At 44.6% G+C, this 21021-nt stretch overlaps 1 protein-coding gene across 17 annotated transcripts in view; it reads right to left on the reverse strand.

The window, feature by feature from the left end:
- Positions 1 to 21021, reverse strand: part of LOC109412019 (aquaporin AQPAe.a) — a 364435-nt gene that overhangs the window by 197550 nt on the left and 145864 nt on the right. For 3 of the 17 annotated variants that reach the window (XM_062851370.1, XM_062851382.1, XM_062851378.1), the window contains exons 1-2: positions 19995 to 20149; positions 2563 to 2886 (exon numbers count right to left, since the gene is read on the reverse strand). The exons of 4 other annotated variants lie outside the window; for them this stretch is intronic. In XM_062851370.1, the coding sequence (XP_062707354.1) occupies positions 2563 to 2599 (37 nt within the window). In that variant the 5' untranslated portion in view covers positions 2600 to 2886; positions 19995 to 20149. 10 more of the 17 variants (XM_062851380.1, XM_062851369.1, XM_062851381.1 and 7 more) reach the window with 10 other exon arrangements.

The following is a 21021-nucleotide window of genomic DNA, read 5'->3' on the forward strand; positions in this document are numbered from 1 at the left end:
ACAATGACTTCTAAAAGGAGACTAAAACATCAATTTTTCAATTATTTAAAAAAATGTAAATACGCTTTAAAATACAACAAAAACCAATTTGAGATATACAGAACAGTCCTAAATATCAGCGAAAAATATAAAAAAATGATTTTCCACGAATCAAAAATTCTAAAAATGCTCAAACTATACCCCGTCTAAAAACGGGATTGGGTATTAGAGGGTTAACGGTGATTAACACAACCAATTAAGTGATATTTTGATTTGTTTTGCTGTGAGGCGCCGGGACGCGGGGGACGCGGGTGCCCAAGCAGTTCGAAACCCTATATGTGGTCTAGATATGTTATATGGTATTTTTATTTTTTAATAGGGATTGTACACAAATTACGTAACTTAAACTATTTAAAAAATATACCCCTGTAAACCCCTTTTTACTTAAAAATTGCCAAGGTAAAATGCGTGAAAATTTGAGAAAAGTTTTGTGGCATAATAATTTTGTACTATACATGCATTCAAGCTGTCCAACAACAAACTTCCAAATGCTAGGCAACATTAAAAATATATTCCATTCTTAAAATCTCAATAGTATATTTTGTTTGAATTATTCATTTTTAAATGTTATGACTAAGGTCACTTTTTTGGAAATTTTGTTTGAAAAACATTTTTCTCTAGGAAAAAATGGAAATGCATCTAGTCTCACCTTGAACTCTACATTTTGATGCCCAAAACCACCTGAAAGTAGGCCATCAAAATGAAACTGATGAGATCTCATGATGCTCTACAGGCTAAGAAAAAGTTACTCAGAAATGAGTAAGATTCACACAAATCTGAGCTCAAATAGGACAACATAAAAAATGATTAAATTTCATTTCCAGCGCTAGCGCTGACCTAAGTGCTAAAATCTAATCAGTTTAAGCCGTACAATATACTTGATATTATCAAGAATATCATACGGCTTAAACTGATGAGATTTGGGCATTTAGGCAAATGCAATTGACTCATTTTTGGGCTGTTCCATTTGAGCTCGAAAATGAATGAATTGTGTTACCGTGTATCCCCGAGCAGAGGAGAATAGCAAATTGATAACAACAGAATCACATACCCTGTTTTAATATCATAATTTATAATTGTTAACTTATCAAAATATATATATTTTTTATAACATGTTTTGTTAGGCAATCTTATTTTGTTATAATCAAGTTATTGGGATATTTCCACAAGATAACATTTGAATAATATATTTTGTTGTAGAACAAGTTTAGTTATTATTCTACTATAGAGAATGTACAAATATGTAATTAATAATAACACAACAGTAACAAGTTCACAAATTTCCTGTTATTAAGTTGTGATTGGTCTAACAAAATATGTTATTGAATAAGTCCTCCAAGAACATTTTTTTGTTATGATATTTGTTATTTTGCCGCTTATGACAGACAAGTTTATAGCATAATATGTTATGCTAATAACCTAAAAATTACTGGTTCCATTATACAGTTATTAAGCCAAAATAACATATTTTATTATGCTGTTGACATTTTCTTCTGCTCGGGTCACGGTCACGTCAAAGCAATACAAATGTTGATTGGCCTTAGGGAAAATATGTATAACTTGTGATTGCTTCAACACTCATGCATACAACAGAAAAACGTGTTTGATGAACGAATTGAGACTTGAATTGCGAAAAGAAATCCACGTACTCCGGTGGGAATCGAACCCACGGCACCAAATTTGTTAGACGGGCGCTTCCTTTCCTCCAAGCTACGGAGCCGTTTGACTGTCTGCTGAAGGCACAGAAGATAACTCGATTCCACTAATGCACATGGTTTGTTCCTTTTCACAATCCAAATCTCCTTCGGAAGGAATTAGAGGAGCAACACGTCTCTGTTGTGTGCAATGTGCATGAATGTCAGAGTGGGAGTAGAATAATGTTTCCTCTAAAATGAATAATACAAGATTAACTTTTCTAAAAACTATAATGTTAACATTGTAAACACTCATCCCTAAATGTTTATGAACTAAATGAGGTGAGAAGTTTATTATCATAACGAGGTTTAGAAGTTCCTAATATAGAATGACCCGCTGATCTATTTGACCCCGGTTTGCGGTATGTATTATTATTATAAGCTTTATAGGGGGAATTTTCGGTCCGAGGCTTATTTATCCCCAAAGGTATGTACTTCATATTTACATGACACTGGTTACACGAATGTTTTTATGTTAATCAATTGACAGCTCTTTTACATTTTAAATATAAAATAAACAATCACTAGTTCTACACCACTGATAATCAATGTCAACCGTACACAACAATATCATTGAACTCCAACATGAATTGAAACAAATCTATTAATAACAACTCCACCGTACAACATGCAAATTTATCACCTATCCACCTAAAACTATGCCAAGCACGTGCACTACTAGATCTACGCCAATTGAAAGCAACCGAAACGCTACCCAAATTTCAAATTCAAACCAAATTAGCCGAGAAAGCACAAATCACCACCAAATACCTTCGCCGTTCATAATACACGCATCGAACCGCACAATCAACCATTTAGGAGGCACTACCTTCTCTGAATTCGGATTTGCTAAACGTCGGAATCATGTTCTGTTGAACGTTGCTGCTGTTGTTTTTGTTGTTGATCTGAGTGATTAATTTCCGTTAGATTGTGGCACTGCGTCTGCTGACTGTATTTGCAGGTTGGAGAGTTGGCGCGCGTGCTTCTTCAAAACGTCACCGATAAACTGGCGATGATCATTCCACCACACTGCGGGGTTGTTAGGCTCAGCTTATCGCAATACTGCACTTAACTGCACTCACGACGCAACGGCGACGGGAAAGTGTCTTTCACTGTTTTTCCTCAATCGGTGTCCTATTCCAGGTAGCCTTACCTATTTCGTTCGGGAAGGGAACACGATGAAGTGGGAGAGGACATCTAATTAGCAGGAACGTCAGAAGAGACAACGACGACGACAATAGATACACTACACGGTACACATGTTTCGTTCTCACTGTTTACGCGAAGCAAATGGGGACGTACAGTAGCGATCAAAAGTCATTTGGCAGGTAGACGAATTCTTTGGATTCCCTAACCAGGCTAATTGATAAAAGTTTATTACAAAATTATTGACAATTTTTTTATTTCAAATATCTAAATTTTTATGACTTTGTCTGCACGATAGTAGAGATGGGCATGTCCAACAGATCAGGAATGCTATAAACGTCCAATAAGAGATTCCCTTCCTTTGCCAACTAGCTTGACATGTTCAGCTGTAAACACGACAGCGATTAATTATGTCTCATAATATGATCAGTGATCATTGATCACCGTTTTAAAAGTAGAGCACATCACGCTGGAACCCAGTCAACCATTGCACAATGGGTCCAGAGCCGTATTTACGAAGACAAAAATGTTTGTAAGTTTTAGATACTTGATGTCTTTGGGAAAGTTTCTTCATATTTTTCAACCTTTTTTTTTCATTAATGTGACATTAGGGTGGTCCCTCTAGTTTAGCTGATCCAAACATATGCTTTTTAACAGTTTTATGGAGGCTTGCAAAATGTTCTACAAAGTTGTAAAAGAACTTATTTGGAGCAAGTTTGCCGAAGTAACCATTATTCTATCTCTTATGGTTCTTAACTTATATTTTTTTTAAAGAATCATGTTAGGGTGATCCATGAAATTCTGTTTTCTTGCAATAACTTTTAATCCATTCGTTTCTCATAAAAACTTCGTTCTGAGCACTTTTAGTACTATCAATGACGCATATTTTTTTCCAAAGAGCTCAATGTTCTATCTCTTATAGTTAAAAAAATATTGGCTTTTTTCTTCAAAAAATCACTTTTCTTCCAAAAGTCTTACCCCAAAAAGGAGCAAATGGATTTTCAATCGCCGAATTGCATTGAAAAGATCGTACTCGGTTCTATTGATGGTGGAAAAAATGTGAGTACCTTTTTTGTTTGAAGCTTTTTATTGAATTTTAAAAATACGGTTTTTTACATAGAAAATCAGTTGTAACTCTTAAAATCGATGAGATGCAAAGTTGGCGTCTTCGACAATATTGTGAGTTTTTAGATGCTCTGAAAGTGCTCAGAATAAAGTATAGCGAAAAAATCAACACATAAAATTATATTGATAAAAACGGATTTTCATATGGAAAACGAAACAATTTAAGCAAATTTAACTTTTCTTTGCTAGATAGATCAAAGTAGCTTGATAAATGGTCATCAATTTCATTTTAGAACCAATGTTTATTTATACTGTCATCAGCATTAAGGCACAATGTTGGCAAGATATCGCGAATTATGTATCTTTGATAGGCTTTTATGTTAACATCAATATTTACCAGTGATTTACATTTTCGCTATCCATGAATTAAAATAAAATTAAATAAAATTAAAATTTAATTGACGGAAATTAGCTAAAACTCACTTTTTAAGTTGAGTCTATTGACGGAATGTAGAATATAAACAACTTTAAACTTTTTCGACATGGTTACTTCGATCTATCTAACAAAAACGATTTGAATTTTCTTGAAATGTTTTGTTTTCCATATGAAAATCCGTTTTTATTCTATACTAGCAGTCCCGGCAAACGTCGTCCTGCCTGCCTACTCTGTGTTTTGACATCCGGTTCCATGAAGAAATGCCCCTCAAAATGGAATTTCAGATTTTCCCGTTTTTCTTGCCTTCCCGGTCACTTTTTCTAATTATTTTTTCGTACGAACACGTCGGAGGCCTGGCGGAATGCAACAGTGAAAGAATCATGTCGATCTGTTGACCCGTTCCCGAGCCTATTCGTGACATACAAACACCATTCCATTTTTATTTATATAGGGGAAATAGGGAAATAGGGGAACGGCCTATTCTCGGCCGTTTTGTTCTCTTCGTCTTTGGGGGTTTTTTGAAACCTATTGAACTAAGAGTTGGTCTCAAATCCTTCCCAACTAAGCTGAATTATATGGCCAAGTTTCAGGCAATTTGGCTGGCAAAAACCCCCCATGACGAAGAGAACAAACCTGCCGATAATACCCATTGTCATCCTAGATAATTTTATGAGTTGATTTTTTCGCTATACTTTGTTCTGAGCACTTTTAGAGCATCCAAAAACTCACAATATTGTCGAAGACGCCAACCTTGTATCTCATCGATTTTAATAGTTACAACTGATTCTCTTTGTAAAAAACCTTATTTTTAAAATTCAATAAAAAAGCTTCAACCAAAAATGGTACTCACATTTTTTTCACCATCAATAGAACAGAGTATGCTCTTTTCAATGCAATTCGGCGATTGAAAATCCATTTGCTCCTTTTTGAGATATTACTTTTTGAAAAAAAATGTGATTTTTTGAAGAAAAAAGCCAATATCTTTTTAGCTATGAGAGATAGAACATTAAGATCGTTGGAAAAAATATGCGTCATTGACAGTACTAAAAGTGCTCGGAACAAAGTTTTTACGGGAAACGAATGGATTAAAAGTTATTGTAAAAAAACTGAATTTCATGGATCACCCTAACATGATTCATTTAAAGAAATATATGTTAGGAACCATAAGAGATACAATAATGATTTCTCCGGCAAACTTACTCCAAATAAGTTCTTTTACAACTTTGTAGAACATTTTGTAAGCGTAAATAAAACTATTAAAAAGCAGATGTTTGGATCAGCTAAACTAGAGGGACCACCCTAATTTCATAATGATGATAAAAAAGGACGAAAAATATGAAGAAACTTTCCCAAAGACATCAAGTATCTAAAACTTAAGGTTTAGGCACAAACATTTTTGTCTTCGTAAATGCGGCTCTGGACCCATTGTGCATTGATAGTATAAGATGTTGCATAAGATGTTAAAGTGGAGGCGATATGCGTACATATTACATACGCCTAAATGGAGGCATGTACGCATATGGCCTCCACTTTATCATCTTATGCAACATCTCATACGATAACTGGTTGTCTGGGAAGCGCAGAGGAATCTGGTGGAGGAAAGGATAAAATCGAGTAATACGTCGAGAAATACATAGTTCTGTTGGGTTAGATGCATCAAACAAAGGAGAGAGTCGTGATTCGACTGCAGCTAGTGATCCAGGACCACAGCAGTCACGCAGTTCCATGTGACAGACCCCATGAAGGAATTCGTATCGGTCAACATGGTAAGCATTTCATCAGGATATTTTGCTTCAGTAGTTGAGGACAGTACAGAACCACGAGTGCCAACAGTTTACTGGGTATTCGGTTAAAGTGGCTATTGTCGAGATGATAGGATTGCGGACGCCCACAAGGATACGTTTACGCCCAGCACACAAAAACCCACGTGGGTGAGACGTTTGGATCGTCACATTGGGCTATTTTGCTGAAATTGTGAATTCTGCAGAACTCTGAGATCTCACAGAAGTGAACATTATGGAGATCCTCGAAACCCATGTCCTGCGGTGGAATGCTCTTGAGAAACGATTGCGACGTTATGCAGAATGCTCGAAGCGAAAAGAACAAAACCGGATGTTCAACATTAACGAAAGGGAGTTCTACAACTGCATCCCAAACGACAAGCCTGATTGTGGACAAGGCCTTCTGAAGATTGGCGAGGCGACGTCACACAGCTCTGGACCAATCTATGGGGAAATCCTGTGCCATCGACGATGGGATGTGGCTGGCAGAAGAATAATGATAGTGTAATGGAGCTGGAGACATGAGGCTACCCGGTATGTATACCAGAAATTGGGATGCACCAGGACCCGATTTCGTGCACTTTCTTTTTCAACACAGTGCTAGAAGACCTCACGCAGCTACCAGAGCTCATTACCAGGGATATCACTTATCTTCTGCCGAAGGACCAAAACACAGCTGATCCAGAAAAGTACAGACCAATAACGTGCCTTTCGAGTCTGTACAAAGTGCTGGCGTCAGCAGGGAGAGGATACAAGCCCACTATGGTACCAACAACCTGATGACCGAGGAACAAAAAGGGTGTCGCAAAAACATGCAATGCTGCAAAGCTCAAGCCATCATAGATGCATTTATTGTGGGTTGAGTCACCGAAAAGCAGAGGAACCTGAGCATGACGTATATCGACTACAAGAAAACGCACGGCTCAGTATTGCAGTCGTACCTTATTTAAATACAGCTGTTGTACACTCAGAAATAAAAGTATACACGGAATTACTATTATTTATGCATTTTGTATCCGCATCTCTCTCACTCTCTTTCTGTTTTCATGCTATCTGCCGTTTAGCCTGGGTTGAAGAGAAGTGTTTCGTCAACCCAGGCGAAGCACCAGATAGCATGAAAACAGAAAGAGAGTGAGAGAGATGCGGATACAAAATGCATAAATAATAGTAATTCCGTGTATACTTTTATTTCTGAGTGTACAAGGTAGACTGAAACGTCATCAGGCTAATGCAGCAAGCGATTGGGATCCGAACCTTTAGTCCAATATGTTTCTGGATTGCAATGAACCCCTTTAGCAGAGCACTCAACCAATGCAACTATGACTACTAACACTGTAAAGTTGAGGAAGGTGTACAAAAATAAGTAAGTGCAGAGGCCGCACCAACTGTTGTAACTTGCGACGGTGTTCTGCAATGACATCCAGATGAAGGTTGCAATCGAAAAATGCTGGCCAAACCATCTTCGCCGTGGTTAAGTAGAGGATGCCAGCGGTTTTCGCAAAAACAAACAGGAGGAGATTTGAAATATAGTTAAAGGTGAAGCGTACGCATACCTCGAAAGATTCTGCAAGGTGCGGAAGATACCCCGACAACCAGTAATCGTTGCATAAGATGATAAAGTGGAGGCCATATGCGTGTATGCCTCCATTTAGGCGCATGTAAAATTTACGCATATCGCCTCCACTTCAACATCCTATTCAACATCTTATACGATCACTGGTTGACAGGGTAGTGTCAACTGTGTTCTGAGGACCATTCTGTCAGCCGACAAGAACGTGAAGAAGATCAACACCTGCGGTGCCCATGTTGACCTACAACTTTGGGTAAAAGAGACCAAGACCGACCTCAAAGCATTAGAATGAACGAGTGATGTTCTCCAAGCACAGCATGTGCCATTAAAAGTCGTCCATCGGGAGAGTCAGCCTGCCATGGAGAAAGCTTCACCGATATCCGCGGCATCAAGACCGATGACGAGATGATCGTAGCGTGAAAGCAAAAGGAGTTGCATGGGACGCACCCCCGTCAACTGGAGCTCGAGCACATCGATTGAGGCGGCGTCGAACGTGTTGCTGGTGTGGGGTGACCTCTTCTTGGAAACAGAAGGTTTCATGCTAGCCATCCAGGACCGGGTAATTGCGACGAAGAACTATCGGCGGTACATATTGCACGAAGACACGGAGGACCGTTGTAGGAAGTGCAACTCAGAAACGATCGAGTTGTCTTTGCCGACTGTTCACGTGTTAGCTGATGGATCAGCCTATCTCGATCGTCACAACAAAGTTGCCAAGATTGGGCGCCAACAGCATGCGTTAACCCTTTGGAGTCGAATAATTTCGCCACTGCTGCCGCAACCTCGTTGGCATCGAATACGTTTGTTATGCTCGGTTTCATCTCCGGGGTCATATTGACCCCGGGTTTTAGCCACAACCTAGTTGACAGATTTGTACGCTGCTACAAGTACCAGCCGGACCCGGTTCTGGAAAATAGTTGCATAAAGCTGTACTGGGATCGCGAAATCATTACGGACGTCTTCATTTGTGCCAACCAGCTCGAATTTGGTGTTTACAATAAAAGGATGAAGCAGGTAACTCTCGTCGACATCACTTTATCGTTGAATCATAACGTCCAATCAACGATCGCCGGCAAGATAACCAAGTATCACGACCTAGTGGAGTAGTTCAGGTTGAAATTGGCACCTGGAGGACGTAGTTGTCCTATCGGCAACCTCTACTAATCGGCGATCTCTACTAATGTCCCTAGACGAGCTGGAATTGGAGAAGGACCTGAACTGCATCCTGAAAGCGGTGATTATTAGAACCTGTAGTATAGTTAGGCAGTTTCTGAATCATCACATCTGACAGTAAATCCGACCCGAGCAGAGGGGAATATCAAATTAATAACTACGAAATCACAAAACCTGTTTTTATATCTTGTTTTGTTATTATTGAATTATCAAGGCATTACGTTTCCATAACATGTTTTGTTGGACAATCTCATTTTGTTATGACCAAGCAATTGGTATGCAGCCCTTAAATAACATTTCAATATTACATTCTGTTGTGGAACAAGTTTGGTTATTATTGTATTATTGAGAGTGCACAAATACTTTATGCTATTGCTATCAAAACTAAAACAAGTTTTGAAATAAAACCTACGTCATTCTACAACGTTATTTACAGCATTTCGTGAGTGAGGGGAACAAATGCATATTCTCTCATCAATTTGTCTTCCTCTTCCATTTATCATTACATTCAAACTTAGTTGAATTTATATGTCATTTTAACAGTACTGCTAATTATAACAGTACCTCTAATTATAACGTCAAAAAATACCGATCAGACTATGTATTACGAAGTAATGAATGTTAATGAGAGTGGAGATAGCAAATATGGCACCTACTAAATAATTCTAATCAGTAAAAATGTCAACTATACAGACAATTCTGCTCAATTGATGATTGCATTTGTCTATTATAACTTTTTTCTTTCGATCTATTATTATTCGATCATATATTGTTTGACATTATGTCATAAATATCTTTTTCATTACTAAAAATAATCTAAAACAGAATAAAACTAAACAGCATCTGCAGAAGTAATCATATCGGCATATGATATAATTACCTTTTACCTTCGCTCACGTAGGTACGTGTATAATCGCCGTTCTCACAACGCGAACAAAACAAAAAATAAAAAAAATCATCTCCGTCTGGAAAGAATCTTTGTCGCCGCCAAAATGCACCCCATGACGAAGCTCAATCATAAATAGTCGACTAGCAACTTTTTTGTCGTTCTCTTTGTTCCGAAACAGCCGACGACGGGCCATGCGAACACCACCACTGTTATTAGTGTTACAGTGCACATGTCTGCGCACCGCGATAGCGCTGTTGGTAAGAGAGAGAGGTTCATTGTTTGATCTTGCATTCAAATCTCTGTCTATTTTTGTCCTGCGACTGGCAAACATGAAATGAGGGAATAGGGAAACTGGCAATACGTAGAACCAGTAAAGCTTCTATCGTCCCTCACTGCAAGTGCTGTGATAGCCTCATTGGTAAAGGCGACTGGAAATTTACGATAGCAGGATTGGAGGTTCAAATCCCGGCCATGTTTGTAAGTTTTATAATGAATTCGAATTTTTTTTTATGTGACCTATTATTTTCTAAAAACACACTTCTAAAAACACACTTAAAATAATTACCCAAAAATGAGTAAAAAAAGTTAGTTTTTACCCTAATTTTGCTTTAATATCAAAATTTGTTATTGAAATATATCCCAACTTCACTGTTATTAAGTTGTTATTGCCACTAACTAAACATGTTATAAAATTGATTTTTCAGGAACAAATTTTTGTTATGTGACTTGTTATTTTGCCGCTTATGACAGACAAGTTTATAACTCAATATGTTATGTTAATAACATGAAAATAACTAATTCCATTATGCAGTTATTTTGCCAAAATAAAGCATTTTGTTATGCTGTTGTTATTCTCTTCTGCTCGGGAATATTCTCACGAGCGAGCGTAAGGTGGTCGACAGGTGGTGGCAGCATTACGATGAGCACCTCAATGGCGACGTTGCAAGTACCGAAGGTGGCGTGGTAACAGATTCAGGAGTATGTGCACAGGACGAAAGACTTCCAGCCCCTGACCTCCAAGAGATTAAGGAGGAGGTTGGCCGGTTGAAAAACAACAAATCCACTGGGGCAGATCAACTACCAAGCGAGCTTATAAAATACGGTGGAGAAGCACAGGTGAGAGCACTACACTGGGTCATTACCAAGATTTGGGAGGAGGAAGTATTACCGGAGGAGTGGATGGAAGGTATCGTGTGTCCCATCTACAAAAAGGGCGACAAGTTAGATTGCGGGAACTATCGCGCGATCACTCTACTGAACGCTGCCTACAAGGTACTCTAACAAATTTTATGCCGCCGTCTATCACCGTTTGCAAGAGAGTTCGTGGGGCAATATCAGGCTGGATTGATGGATGAATGCGCTACAACGGATCAGATGTTCGCCATCCGCCAGGTGTTGCAGAAATGCCGCGAATACAACGTGCCCACACATCACTTGTTCATCGATTTCTAATCGGCGTATGACACAATCGATCGAGAACAGCTATGGCAGATTATGCACGAATACGGATTCTCGGATAAACTGATACGATTGATCAAGGCGACGATGGATCGAGTGATGTGCGTAGTTCGAGTATCAGGGACACTCTCGAGTCCCTTCTTCGAATCTCGCAGAGGGTTACGGCAAGGTGATGGTCTTTCGTGCTTGCTATTCAACATTGCTCTAGAGGGTGTAATTAGGAGAGCGGGGATAAACACGAGTGGAATGATTTTCACGAAGCCCGTTCAGCTGCTTGGTTTCGCTGATGATATTGATATTATTGCTCGTAAATTTGAGACGATGGCGGAAACGTACATCCGACTAAAGAGTGAAGCCAAGCGAATCGGATTAGTCATTAATGTGTCGAAGACAAAGTACATGATGGTAAAGGGCTCCAGGGAGGAATCACCGCGCCCGCCACCCCGAATTTATATCGACGGTGATGAAATCGAGGCGGTTGAAGAATTCGTGTACTTGGGCTCACTGGTGATCGCCGACAACGACACCAGCAGAGAAATTCAGAGGCGCATTGTGGCAGGAAATCGTGCTTACTTTGGACTCCGTAAAACTATACGATCGTATAAAGTTCGCCGTAACACGAAGTTATCTATCTACAAAACGCTGATTAGACCGGTCGTCCTCTATGGGCACGAAACATGGACCCTACGTGGAGAGGACCAACGCACCCTTGGAGTTTTTGAACGAAAGGTGTTGCGTACCATCTACGGCGGAGTGCAAATGGAAGACGGGACTTGGAGAAGGCGAATGAACCACGAGCTGCATCAGCTGCTGAGAGAACCAACCATCGTCCACACCGCAAAAATCGGGAGGCTAAGGTGGGCGGGTCACGTCATCAGGATGTCGGATAGCAACCCGACTAAAATGGTTCTCGAGAGTCATCCGACCGTGTCCTGGGGACTGACGCACCCCCCCGCTTGCGAGTCAGCCGCGTAGTCGCCGGCTAAGAATAGGACTACTAACCCCAATTCAAGGTGTCAAGCGACCCGTGCTGAGGAATGAGTGATCGAGGGGGTGAAAAAGATGCTCGATCTTTAACGGAGCCTGTGGGGTACCTGGGCACCCCCCACAGTAAGCTGTCCCTTACCGCGTTAATACAGGGCTCTGGCGTGGTGGACATTCTTTCCCGTGCTACTCGTGGGATTTAATCATGAAGTCAAATAAAAATCAGAATCTAGGTGGAAATAGTGGTGGGATCAACCCCTTCGCAAGAAGCGGGTTGATGAGATCTCCGACAAGGAGAAGTGAGGAGATAGGCGCTGGGAGTTGCGTACGCAGCTCAAGCGTGGGTGCTCCAGTCCACTTCCCGGCAAGCCAGCCGGTGGAGGTTATGGACGGAGCGTGGTTGTTGAGGGCCGTCAACCGAGGATCCAAAGGACGGTCCGCAATAGAGGTGGCTGAGCAGCAGCTTGGCAAAATCATCGACTTTGCGTCCACTAAGTCGAACATTAGCAAGGACCTGAAAATGGCCTTGCTTCGACTTAGGGCGTCGATCGACGATGCCAAGCAGGAGCACGCGGCACTCGCGTTGCTGACTGCTGCAGCAGCGGAGCCTGCAAATGAGAAAGTGCCGAAGTTTACCCAAACGGAGGCCTTCTCCTTCGCAGGAAGTCCGAATAAGGCGGAAGCGACTGCTCGCGACAAACGGGGCAAGCAATCGCAGAAGCGGGCGAGGCAACCGTCAGGCGAGGAGCTGTCTGGCGGTGCCCGCAAGGCCAGGCGAATCATTACCCCGAAAGTCGGTAATAATGCCGGAAGGTCGGACCCCAGCCAGGGTTCCCGGAAAGCTGGGAAGGGTGGGCCTGAAAAGGCTGGCCCATCCCGGAACGATGGGAACAAAGGGTTGCGACCGCTAGTGGGCCCTCAACAGCCACAGAGTAGGGCGATCCAAGGGGAGGACCCCCCTTGGACGAAGGTAGAGCGGAAGAGGAAGAAGAAGGCGAATCCGCAGGTAGTAGCGCAGGACGCCAAGCCAAGGCGTAGGAGGGCAGGTGCCAAGCGCGAGAAAGGCGACGCTATGGTCATCAAGACGGAACAGTCCAAGTACTCGGACGTCTTGAAGACGATGCGAAGCGACGCCAAGCTTGAGGGTCTTGGAGCCGACGTACGCAGTATTAGACGTACTCGTACGGGCGAGATGATCCTGGAGCTCAAGCGCCAGAAGGAGCACAAGGGCGCCGCCTATAAGAGGCTGGCAGAAGAGGTCCTTGGTGAGGGTGTGCAGGTGAGGGCTCTGACACATGAGGCGACTCTGAAGGTCAAGGACATCGATGAGATCACCGAAGTGGAAGAGCTCGTCACGGCACTGCGGCAACAGTGCGATGTGCAGGTGGCCGCCGCAGCCGTTAAGCTACGGAAAGGGCCAGCAGGGACACAGATAGCTTTGGTTCAGCTACCTGTGGCGGACGTCAAAAAGTCCGTTAAAGTAGGGAGCATAAAGGTGGGTTGGTGTGTATGTCACCTGACATTCCACGAGCCACCAGAGGTTTGCTTCAGGTGTCTGGAACCAGGACACAAGTCGTGGGACTGCAAAGGCCCCGACAGGCGCAAACTGTGCAGGCGATGCGGCGCTGAAGGTCATAAGGCCCAAAGCTGCACGAGTCCGCCCATCTGCATGATCTGTACCGGGAAATCCTCGAACAACAGACATCCGATGGGTGGTCCAAGGTGCCCGGCCTTCAAGAAAGCCGCAGTGAACAACAAATCACAGTGCAGGTGACGCAGCTGAACCTGAACCACTGTGATGCGGCTCAGCAACTGCTTTGTCAGGCAGTTTCTGAGTGGGAGACGGATATCGCCATCATATCGGACCCATACCGAGTACCCGCCGGCAACGGCAACTGGTTCGCGGATGGGACCAGAAAAATGGCGGCGATATGGACGACAGGTAAATACCCCGTTCAGGAGTTGGTGTCTACTACCTATGAGGGCTTCGTGGTCGCCAAAGTAAACGGGGTCTTCTTCTGTAGCTGTTATGCGCCTCCGCGGTGGCCGATCGAGCAGTTCACGCAAATGCTGGACCGCTTAACGACCGTGCTAACAGGGCGAAGGCCGGTGGTAATAGCGGGCGACTTCAATGCCTGTGCCGTGGAATGGGGAAGCCGTTTCACGAACCAGCGGGGTCAGATCCTGCTAGAAACACTGGCCATCTTAGATGTCGACTTGGCTAATGTCGGTACCAAGAGTAGCTTTAGTCGAAACGGAGCGGAGTGAATTATTGACGTGACCTTTTGTAGTCCTGGCCTAACAAGTAGTTCGAACTGGAGAGTAGATGATGGCTACACTCACAGCGACCACTTGGCGGTTCGCTACAGTATCGACTACAATAACAGCAGACAGCGGATAGAAGGAGAGGCGGCTAGGCCAAGGCCAAGCCCTCGCAGGTGGAAGACATCATACTTCGACGAAGGGGTATTTAGGGAGGCGCTCCGCCGTGAGCGAAACTTAATCGGTTTAGACGGCGACGAGCTGGTAGCGGTGCTCTCACGTGCGTGTGATGCGACCATGCCTAGGCGAGTCCACCCTAGAAATGGGAGGCCACCGGCTTACTGGTGGACCGACGCGATTGCGGACCTGCGCCGCGCCGCAGCGAGCACGATCAGAGGAAGAGCGAAACGAACGGCGGGTGGTGTTCGCCGCTGCAAAAGCCGCGCTTAAGACCGAGATAAGAGCAAGTAAAAAGGCCTGCTTTGAGGGTCTCTGTCAGAGTGCCAATACGAACCCGTGGGGTGACGCCTACAGGATCGTTATGGCCAAGACGAGAGGTGTGATGGCTCCTACAGAGCAATCTCCAGAGATGTTGGAGGGGATCATTGGAGGACTTTTTCCGCGTCATGATCCTAGTCCTTGGCCTCCTTTCGTAGGACAGCCGGGGACTGGGGCTGGCGATGAGGAGAGGGTCACCGATGTGGAACTTGCGGGGATAGCTAAGTCCCTTAGCGTAGGTAAGGTCCCAGGTCCGGACGGAGTTCCGAACCTGGCCTTAAAAGTAGCTATTGCAGAGGCTCCCGAGATGTTCAGGTCTGCTATGCAGAAATGCCTGGACGAGGGAGTTTTCCCAGAAGCTTGGAAGAGGCAGAGCCTGGTACTATTGCCAAAGGCGGGGAAACCACCCGGAGACCCGTCGGCATATAGACCAATATGCTTGATTGACACGGCGGGGAAGGTGCTCGAAAAGATCATCCTCAATAGAATGTTGCGGTTCACTGAGGGCGTAAATGGTCTTTCGAGCAACCAGTATGGCTTCCGGAAGGGGAGGTCCACCGTAGACGCTATCTTGTCGGTTACAAAAACCGCCGAGAAAGCACTCGAGCCTAAGAGGAGGGGAATTCGCTTTTGCACGGTAGTGACTCTGGATGTAAGGAATGCGTTTAATAGCGCCAGCTGGTCTGCTATTGCCGATGCGCTCTTGCGTCTGGGGATACCGGAGTACCTGTACAAGATTCTCGGAAGTTACTTTCAGAATCGTGTACTAGTCTACGACACGGAGGTGGGTCGGAAGTGCTTTCACATAACCTCAGGAGTCCCGCAAGGTTCCATCCTGGGTCCGGTGTTATGGAATGTCATGTACGACGAGGTGTTGAGGTTAGAGTATCCAGTAGGAGTGGTGATTGTCGGATTTGCCGACGACATTACGCTTGAAGTCTACGGTGAAACGATCGAGGAGGTAAAGTTGACTACCAACCACTCGATCAAGGTTGTGGAGGCGTGGATGCGGTCCAGGAAACTGGAGCTGGCTCACCACAAGACAGAGGTGACGGTTGTTAACAACCTGAAGTCGGAGCAGCAGACGGAGATCAGTGTAGGAGACTGTACTATCCTGTCAAAGCGCTCCGTCAAACACTTGGGCGTGATGATCGACGATAAGCTTACCTTCGGTAGCCACGTCGATTATGCCTGTAAAAGAGCCTCCACAGCTATTGTGGCACTGTTCCGGATGATGTCCAATAGCTCTGCGGTGTACGCCAGTAAGCGCAAGCTTCTGGCTAGTGTTGCTACATCCATACTTAGGTATGGCGGCCCGGCGTGGGGCACCGCGCTAAGTACTAAATGCTACCGACGGAAGCTGGAAAGTACTTACAGGCTTATGTGCCTGAGGGCAGAGATGGCATTGATACACTGATAAACAGCTCTGCGTACACATCTTCAATAAAATGTGCGCCGCTCTGTTTTGCTGCGAATGTGGACCGGCAACAAACACACATCGCTCAGCCGTAAAACTTTGTGTGAGTGTGCGAATGTGTAAGTTGCCACACGAGCTGCGCGAGCCGCCACAGAACTCAAACTTCTTCTGCGTGAGCATCGCTCATTTCTAGGACTGTGCTACACATCTGCGCTGTCTGAGCTGCAAGTTGTAGGCTCTCGGCAGTACAGAGTAGCGCAGCGCTGCGATGTGAGCTGTGTGTTGAACTGTACTTTCTCTTGCTTTTCTGCGCTCACCGTCCAGCGCGATGCGACAACGAAGCCGAGCGCGTGCAGTCGGACCACGCAGAAGATAATTGTTTACACGCACTCTTTCGCATCATGCAGGCTGTGTGTAATGTGTATATTTTTATCTTCACACTTAGCGCTCTGAGGAGCATGCCATCTCTGCCTGAGGGTTGCGAGCGCTGGTATGGTGCCTATCAGCATTCTTATCAGTGAGGACATGGAGTGCTTCGAAATGCGCGGCACAAGAGGCATACGCAGGACTGTCAGGATGGCCTCTATGGTCAAATGGCAGCGCGCGTGGGACAGTTCCACCAAAGGAAGGTGGACCTATAGGTTGATACCGAGGGTAGATAGTTGGATTAATAGGCGCCATGGGGAAGTCACATTCCACCTGACACAGGTCCTTACAGGTCATGGTTGCTTCCGACAGTATCTACACCGTTTCGGGCATGCGGATCCTCCCGAATGCCCAGTGTGCAATGGTTTAGAGGAAACGGCGGAACACGTTTTGTTCGTGTGCCCGCGTTTTCGCACAATGCGTGACCGCATGCTTGCCACATGCGGGGAGGACACAACTCCGGACAACTTGGTCCAGAGGATGTGTAGGGATGAGTTTGGCTGGAACGCCGTTTCAACGGCTATTACCCACATCGTCTGGGAGCTACAAAGGAGGTGGCGCGTGGACTCGGAGAATGGCTAGTCCAGATGCAGTACAAGAGGTGGTCCAGGGGTTCGGAGTCGGCTTCGTAGGTCATACCGGTGCCCTGCGGTCGAGATCGACCCTTACAACGATTAAGTGGCCGCGGAGAGGAAGTTCCGGTAGCGGTGCTGTCGTGGCTTCGGTCTACTGGGTTGGATCCGAGCCCGCGGTTGGAAAGGGGTCCCCGGCAAGGGTCGGGGTAGGTGAGATCCTGCTGTCTGCAACCTACGGGTGCATCTGATAGGGCCTGAAGGGTAGTGATACCCTTCCTTACGGGCAGGTCAGATCGGGTTGCACGTGGGCATCAGTTCTTGATGTCCGCTCAGCAGTAGGGCGCGGACGGGGTTGACCCTGCCCGCCTTCCGAGGACAAAGGGAGTGGCGAGGACCACTCGGGAAACTGGCTAAGCGCCAGCATGCTACCGTGATGGACTCTCCAAAGCGAGTCATCGATGTTCGTTGCTGCAGGCTACGCAGCTAACCTTGTGGGTGCGATGTGCACTAGCCCCTCTCTGAAGCAATACCTTCTTGGTGGTTCCGGAGAGACGTAGGGTTTGGCGACCATAGGAATGGTTTAGTGGGTACGAGGAGAGAGTAGTCCTGGATTTTACTTTTGTTGTAGAAGACGGCCTGTCAGACCTACACTACCCTAACCTTCTGTTAGGGTGTCTGTTGTGCAGATTATCCCCCTATGGTTTAGAAGGAAAAAAAAAAGAGTCATCCGACCGGTACAAGAAGACGTGGAGCGCAGCGAGCTAGGTGGGTCGACCAAGTGGAGGACGATCTGCGGACCCTACGCAGAGTGCGGAACTGGAGACAAATTGCCATGGACCGAGTGGAATGGAGGAGGCTACTATGTACAGCAGAGGCCTGATTGGTAAGGTAAGTAAGCACTAGAAGGAGCGATTAGGACGTCTGGCATGCAATGGAAGGGCACTACTATCACACAGTCGCACATATGCTTCTCGGCTCTGCCAACGATATTGATCTCATCGGCATCAATTGTAGTGCAGTGAAGGAAGTTTATGATCTTCTGAAGGATGAGATAGCGAGGATGAACGTAGTGCTCAGCAGAACTTAACGGATACGGATTATGTTGAACAACTAAAAAGAACCAAACTATACATCGTCAACAACTTTCGACCACCACTGTATCTGAGTTTACAAAACAATATCGTCACTTGGCAGGGGTACGCTTCATGCGAAACACTGATTTTACACTGAATTCTAAATAAAAACGTCCTCCAGATATTGATCAAACACGTGACTTTCAACGGTCTCGGGCACGGACGGACGCGCGCGGAGCAAATTCCCCCTGTAAGAGAAAGAACGACCGCGCGGCTGATAATGAAAACCGAAAGGGGCAAACCGTTGTTGTTGGATCTTCTTCGCTTGCCGCCAAACGGACGAAACTTTATCAGGGTCAATTTCTCCAAGCAGGTACCGAAGCGCGCGCGTTCAACACGAAAATGCACTCTGTTGCTCCGGTTCGAACTTTCCGCCAAAACTTACTGACTGACGGACGACGTAGGGCTCGCCGGGCAACCGGCAGGCTCGATGATGTATGAACTCAACTCAGTCAATCGCCCCGAACTTCGTCACCGTTTAGCATTCGGTTGCTGCTGAAGGCGCACGCACATGCCGACCGACCGTGTGGTGGGTCACGCGAGATCAATCAAGTTGCTACAACAACAACAGTGGTTCGTCGGAAATTGAAAGTAAACTATCATTACCCCTGGCTGCTGTCGTCGGCAGGTACCTGAAAGGGCGTGCGCTAGAGTGGTCCAAAATAGAGTGGATTAGGAGTTTTGAACCTTAAACAGTGAAACGAAGGTTTGATCAATACAATACTCTGAGAATTTGAGCTCATTTGGTGCACATGAAGTGCTGTTGTCAGGAACTAAAAGTTTAAATGGTAACAAATGGATAAATGCATGGGTCAAATATCTGCCTGGCAATATATAATTATGAAAAATAGAAGGAATTCTAGATGTTTCTAAAGTACTACATAACTTTGGCAATGACACCATCTTGTTAAACAGACAAGTAAAACAGATTAGCTTTGATTCTTTACGCATTTGTAGGGTTCTGGTTTATAAACTCATGCCATTTGTATTAAGGATTCGATTACCCTTAGGGACCTTACTCAATTTCAAGATAAACGTGGGTTTTCACATATACACACTTAAAATAAAGTACCGTATCGAGCTGTTATAGCTTCGGTAAAAGTTCAGATTACAGAATGTTCACCAAAACATTAGCAAGTATCGGCTAGAAAGAACGTTCGGTAAACTCTACCGAATCATCGGTAATGTTTACCAACTGGTCGGTAAAAATGACTGCACTACGGTAAAATTATACTGAACTTCAGTAATCCAAAGATTCCAGCGGTAGCACTTTCTATTCAATGAATGAGCCCAGATTTCCAGAGGGTCACATTAACAAATAAATCCTGTATTTCAGTGGTCAAGATTATAATTCCATTTTTTTTTTTTCACATTTCCAGCATAAACTTTAGGCCACTCTAGACATACAATGCTCAATAATGTTCTCGGCAAAAAAATCGCAACTCAACCGATCAGCAATCAATGATGGTGCTGGCTGGTGTGTGGTGGGAGATGAGTGAAATCGGTTTGTTGAAAGTCGCGAACGAACGAACGAACGGATTGCAGAATTTTGCACGGGCGCGCGCGGTGCGGTCAGAATAGACACTGATCGAACTATGGCGCGCTCCGAGCCGAGCAAACTTATCTGGGCGAAGAAATCGAGAGTGATTTTTTTGTTGATAAATAAAACAACAAACAAATAAAAGCAGTGCAGCACGTGGTTCGCTCGCTCGATTCAGGCCTACCTCTACGTACCTACTTATAGGGAGTCATTGCGCTTGGAAGAGAGAGTACTCGGTCGGTCGGAGAGCCTTCGATTGATTCGTTGGTTGGCTTTGAAAAGTGCATTAGCTACGACTGGACGACGAGGGATGCTATAGAGCAGAGTTTCCCAAATCATGATATCATGATTTGTGCATGCAAAATTGATATCGCTGTACCATTAAGCTTGAAAAAGTCGAATAAACCTGTAGAGACGCCAGGAAAGCATTTGATGAACGACCTCTTTGACTGACACCTGGCCAGCTCCTCACGATGATCGGAGATGAGCGGTGAACGTCAATTAGATATCTACTTGATAATATGTCCAAGACTTTGGACAAGGGGCTTGAATAACCCCCCACCGTGTGCGAGCCAGCCGTATAAATAATTACCGGAATGCTCAGAGATGCTCGATCGTTAACGGAGCCTATGGGGTACCTGGGTATCCCTCACAGTAATTTGTCCCTAGCCGCGTTAAGGCAGGCAGGGCTCTGGTGCGGTGAACCTATTTTCCCTACTCGTGGGAATCAATGGGCGGTAATACAAATTTAAATCAAAAAGGAAGTAGCGTTTGTTGCGCTAATCGAGAGGGGGTTCACCCCCTGCAAGGATTGGATTAGCGAGGTCTCCTCACGGAAAATGTCCCTTACCGCGTTAATACAGGGCTCTGGCGTGGTGGACATTCTGTCCCGTGCGACTCGTGGGATGTAAACATGAAATCTAACAAAAACAATC

The sequence above is a fragment of the Aedes albopictus genome, chromosome 2, assembly GCF_035046485.1.
Source record: "Aedes albopictus strain Foshan chromosome 2, AalbF5, whole genome shotgun sequence".
In the NCBI taxonomy this organism is placed as follows: domain Eukaryota; kingdom Metazoa; phylum Arthropoda; class Insecta; order Diptera; family Culicidae; genus Aedes; species Aedes albopictus.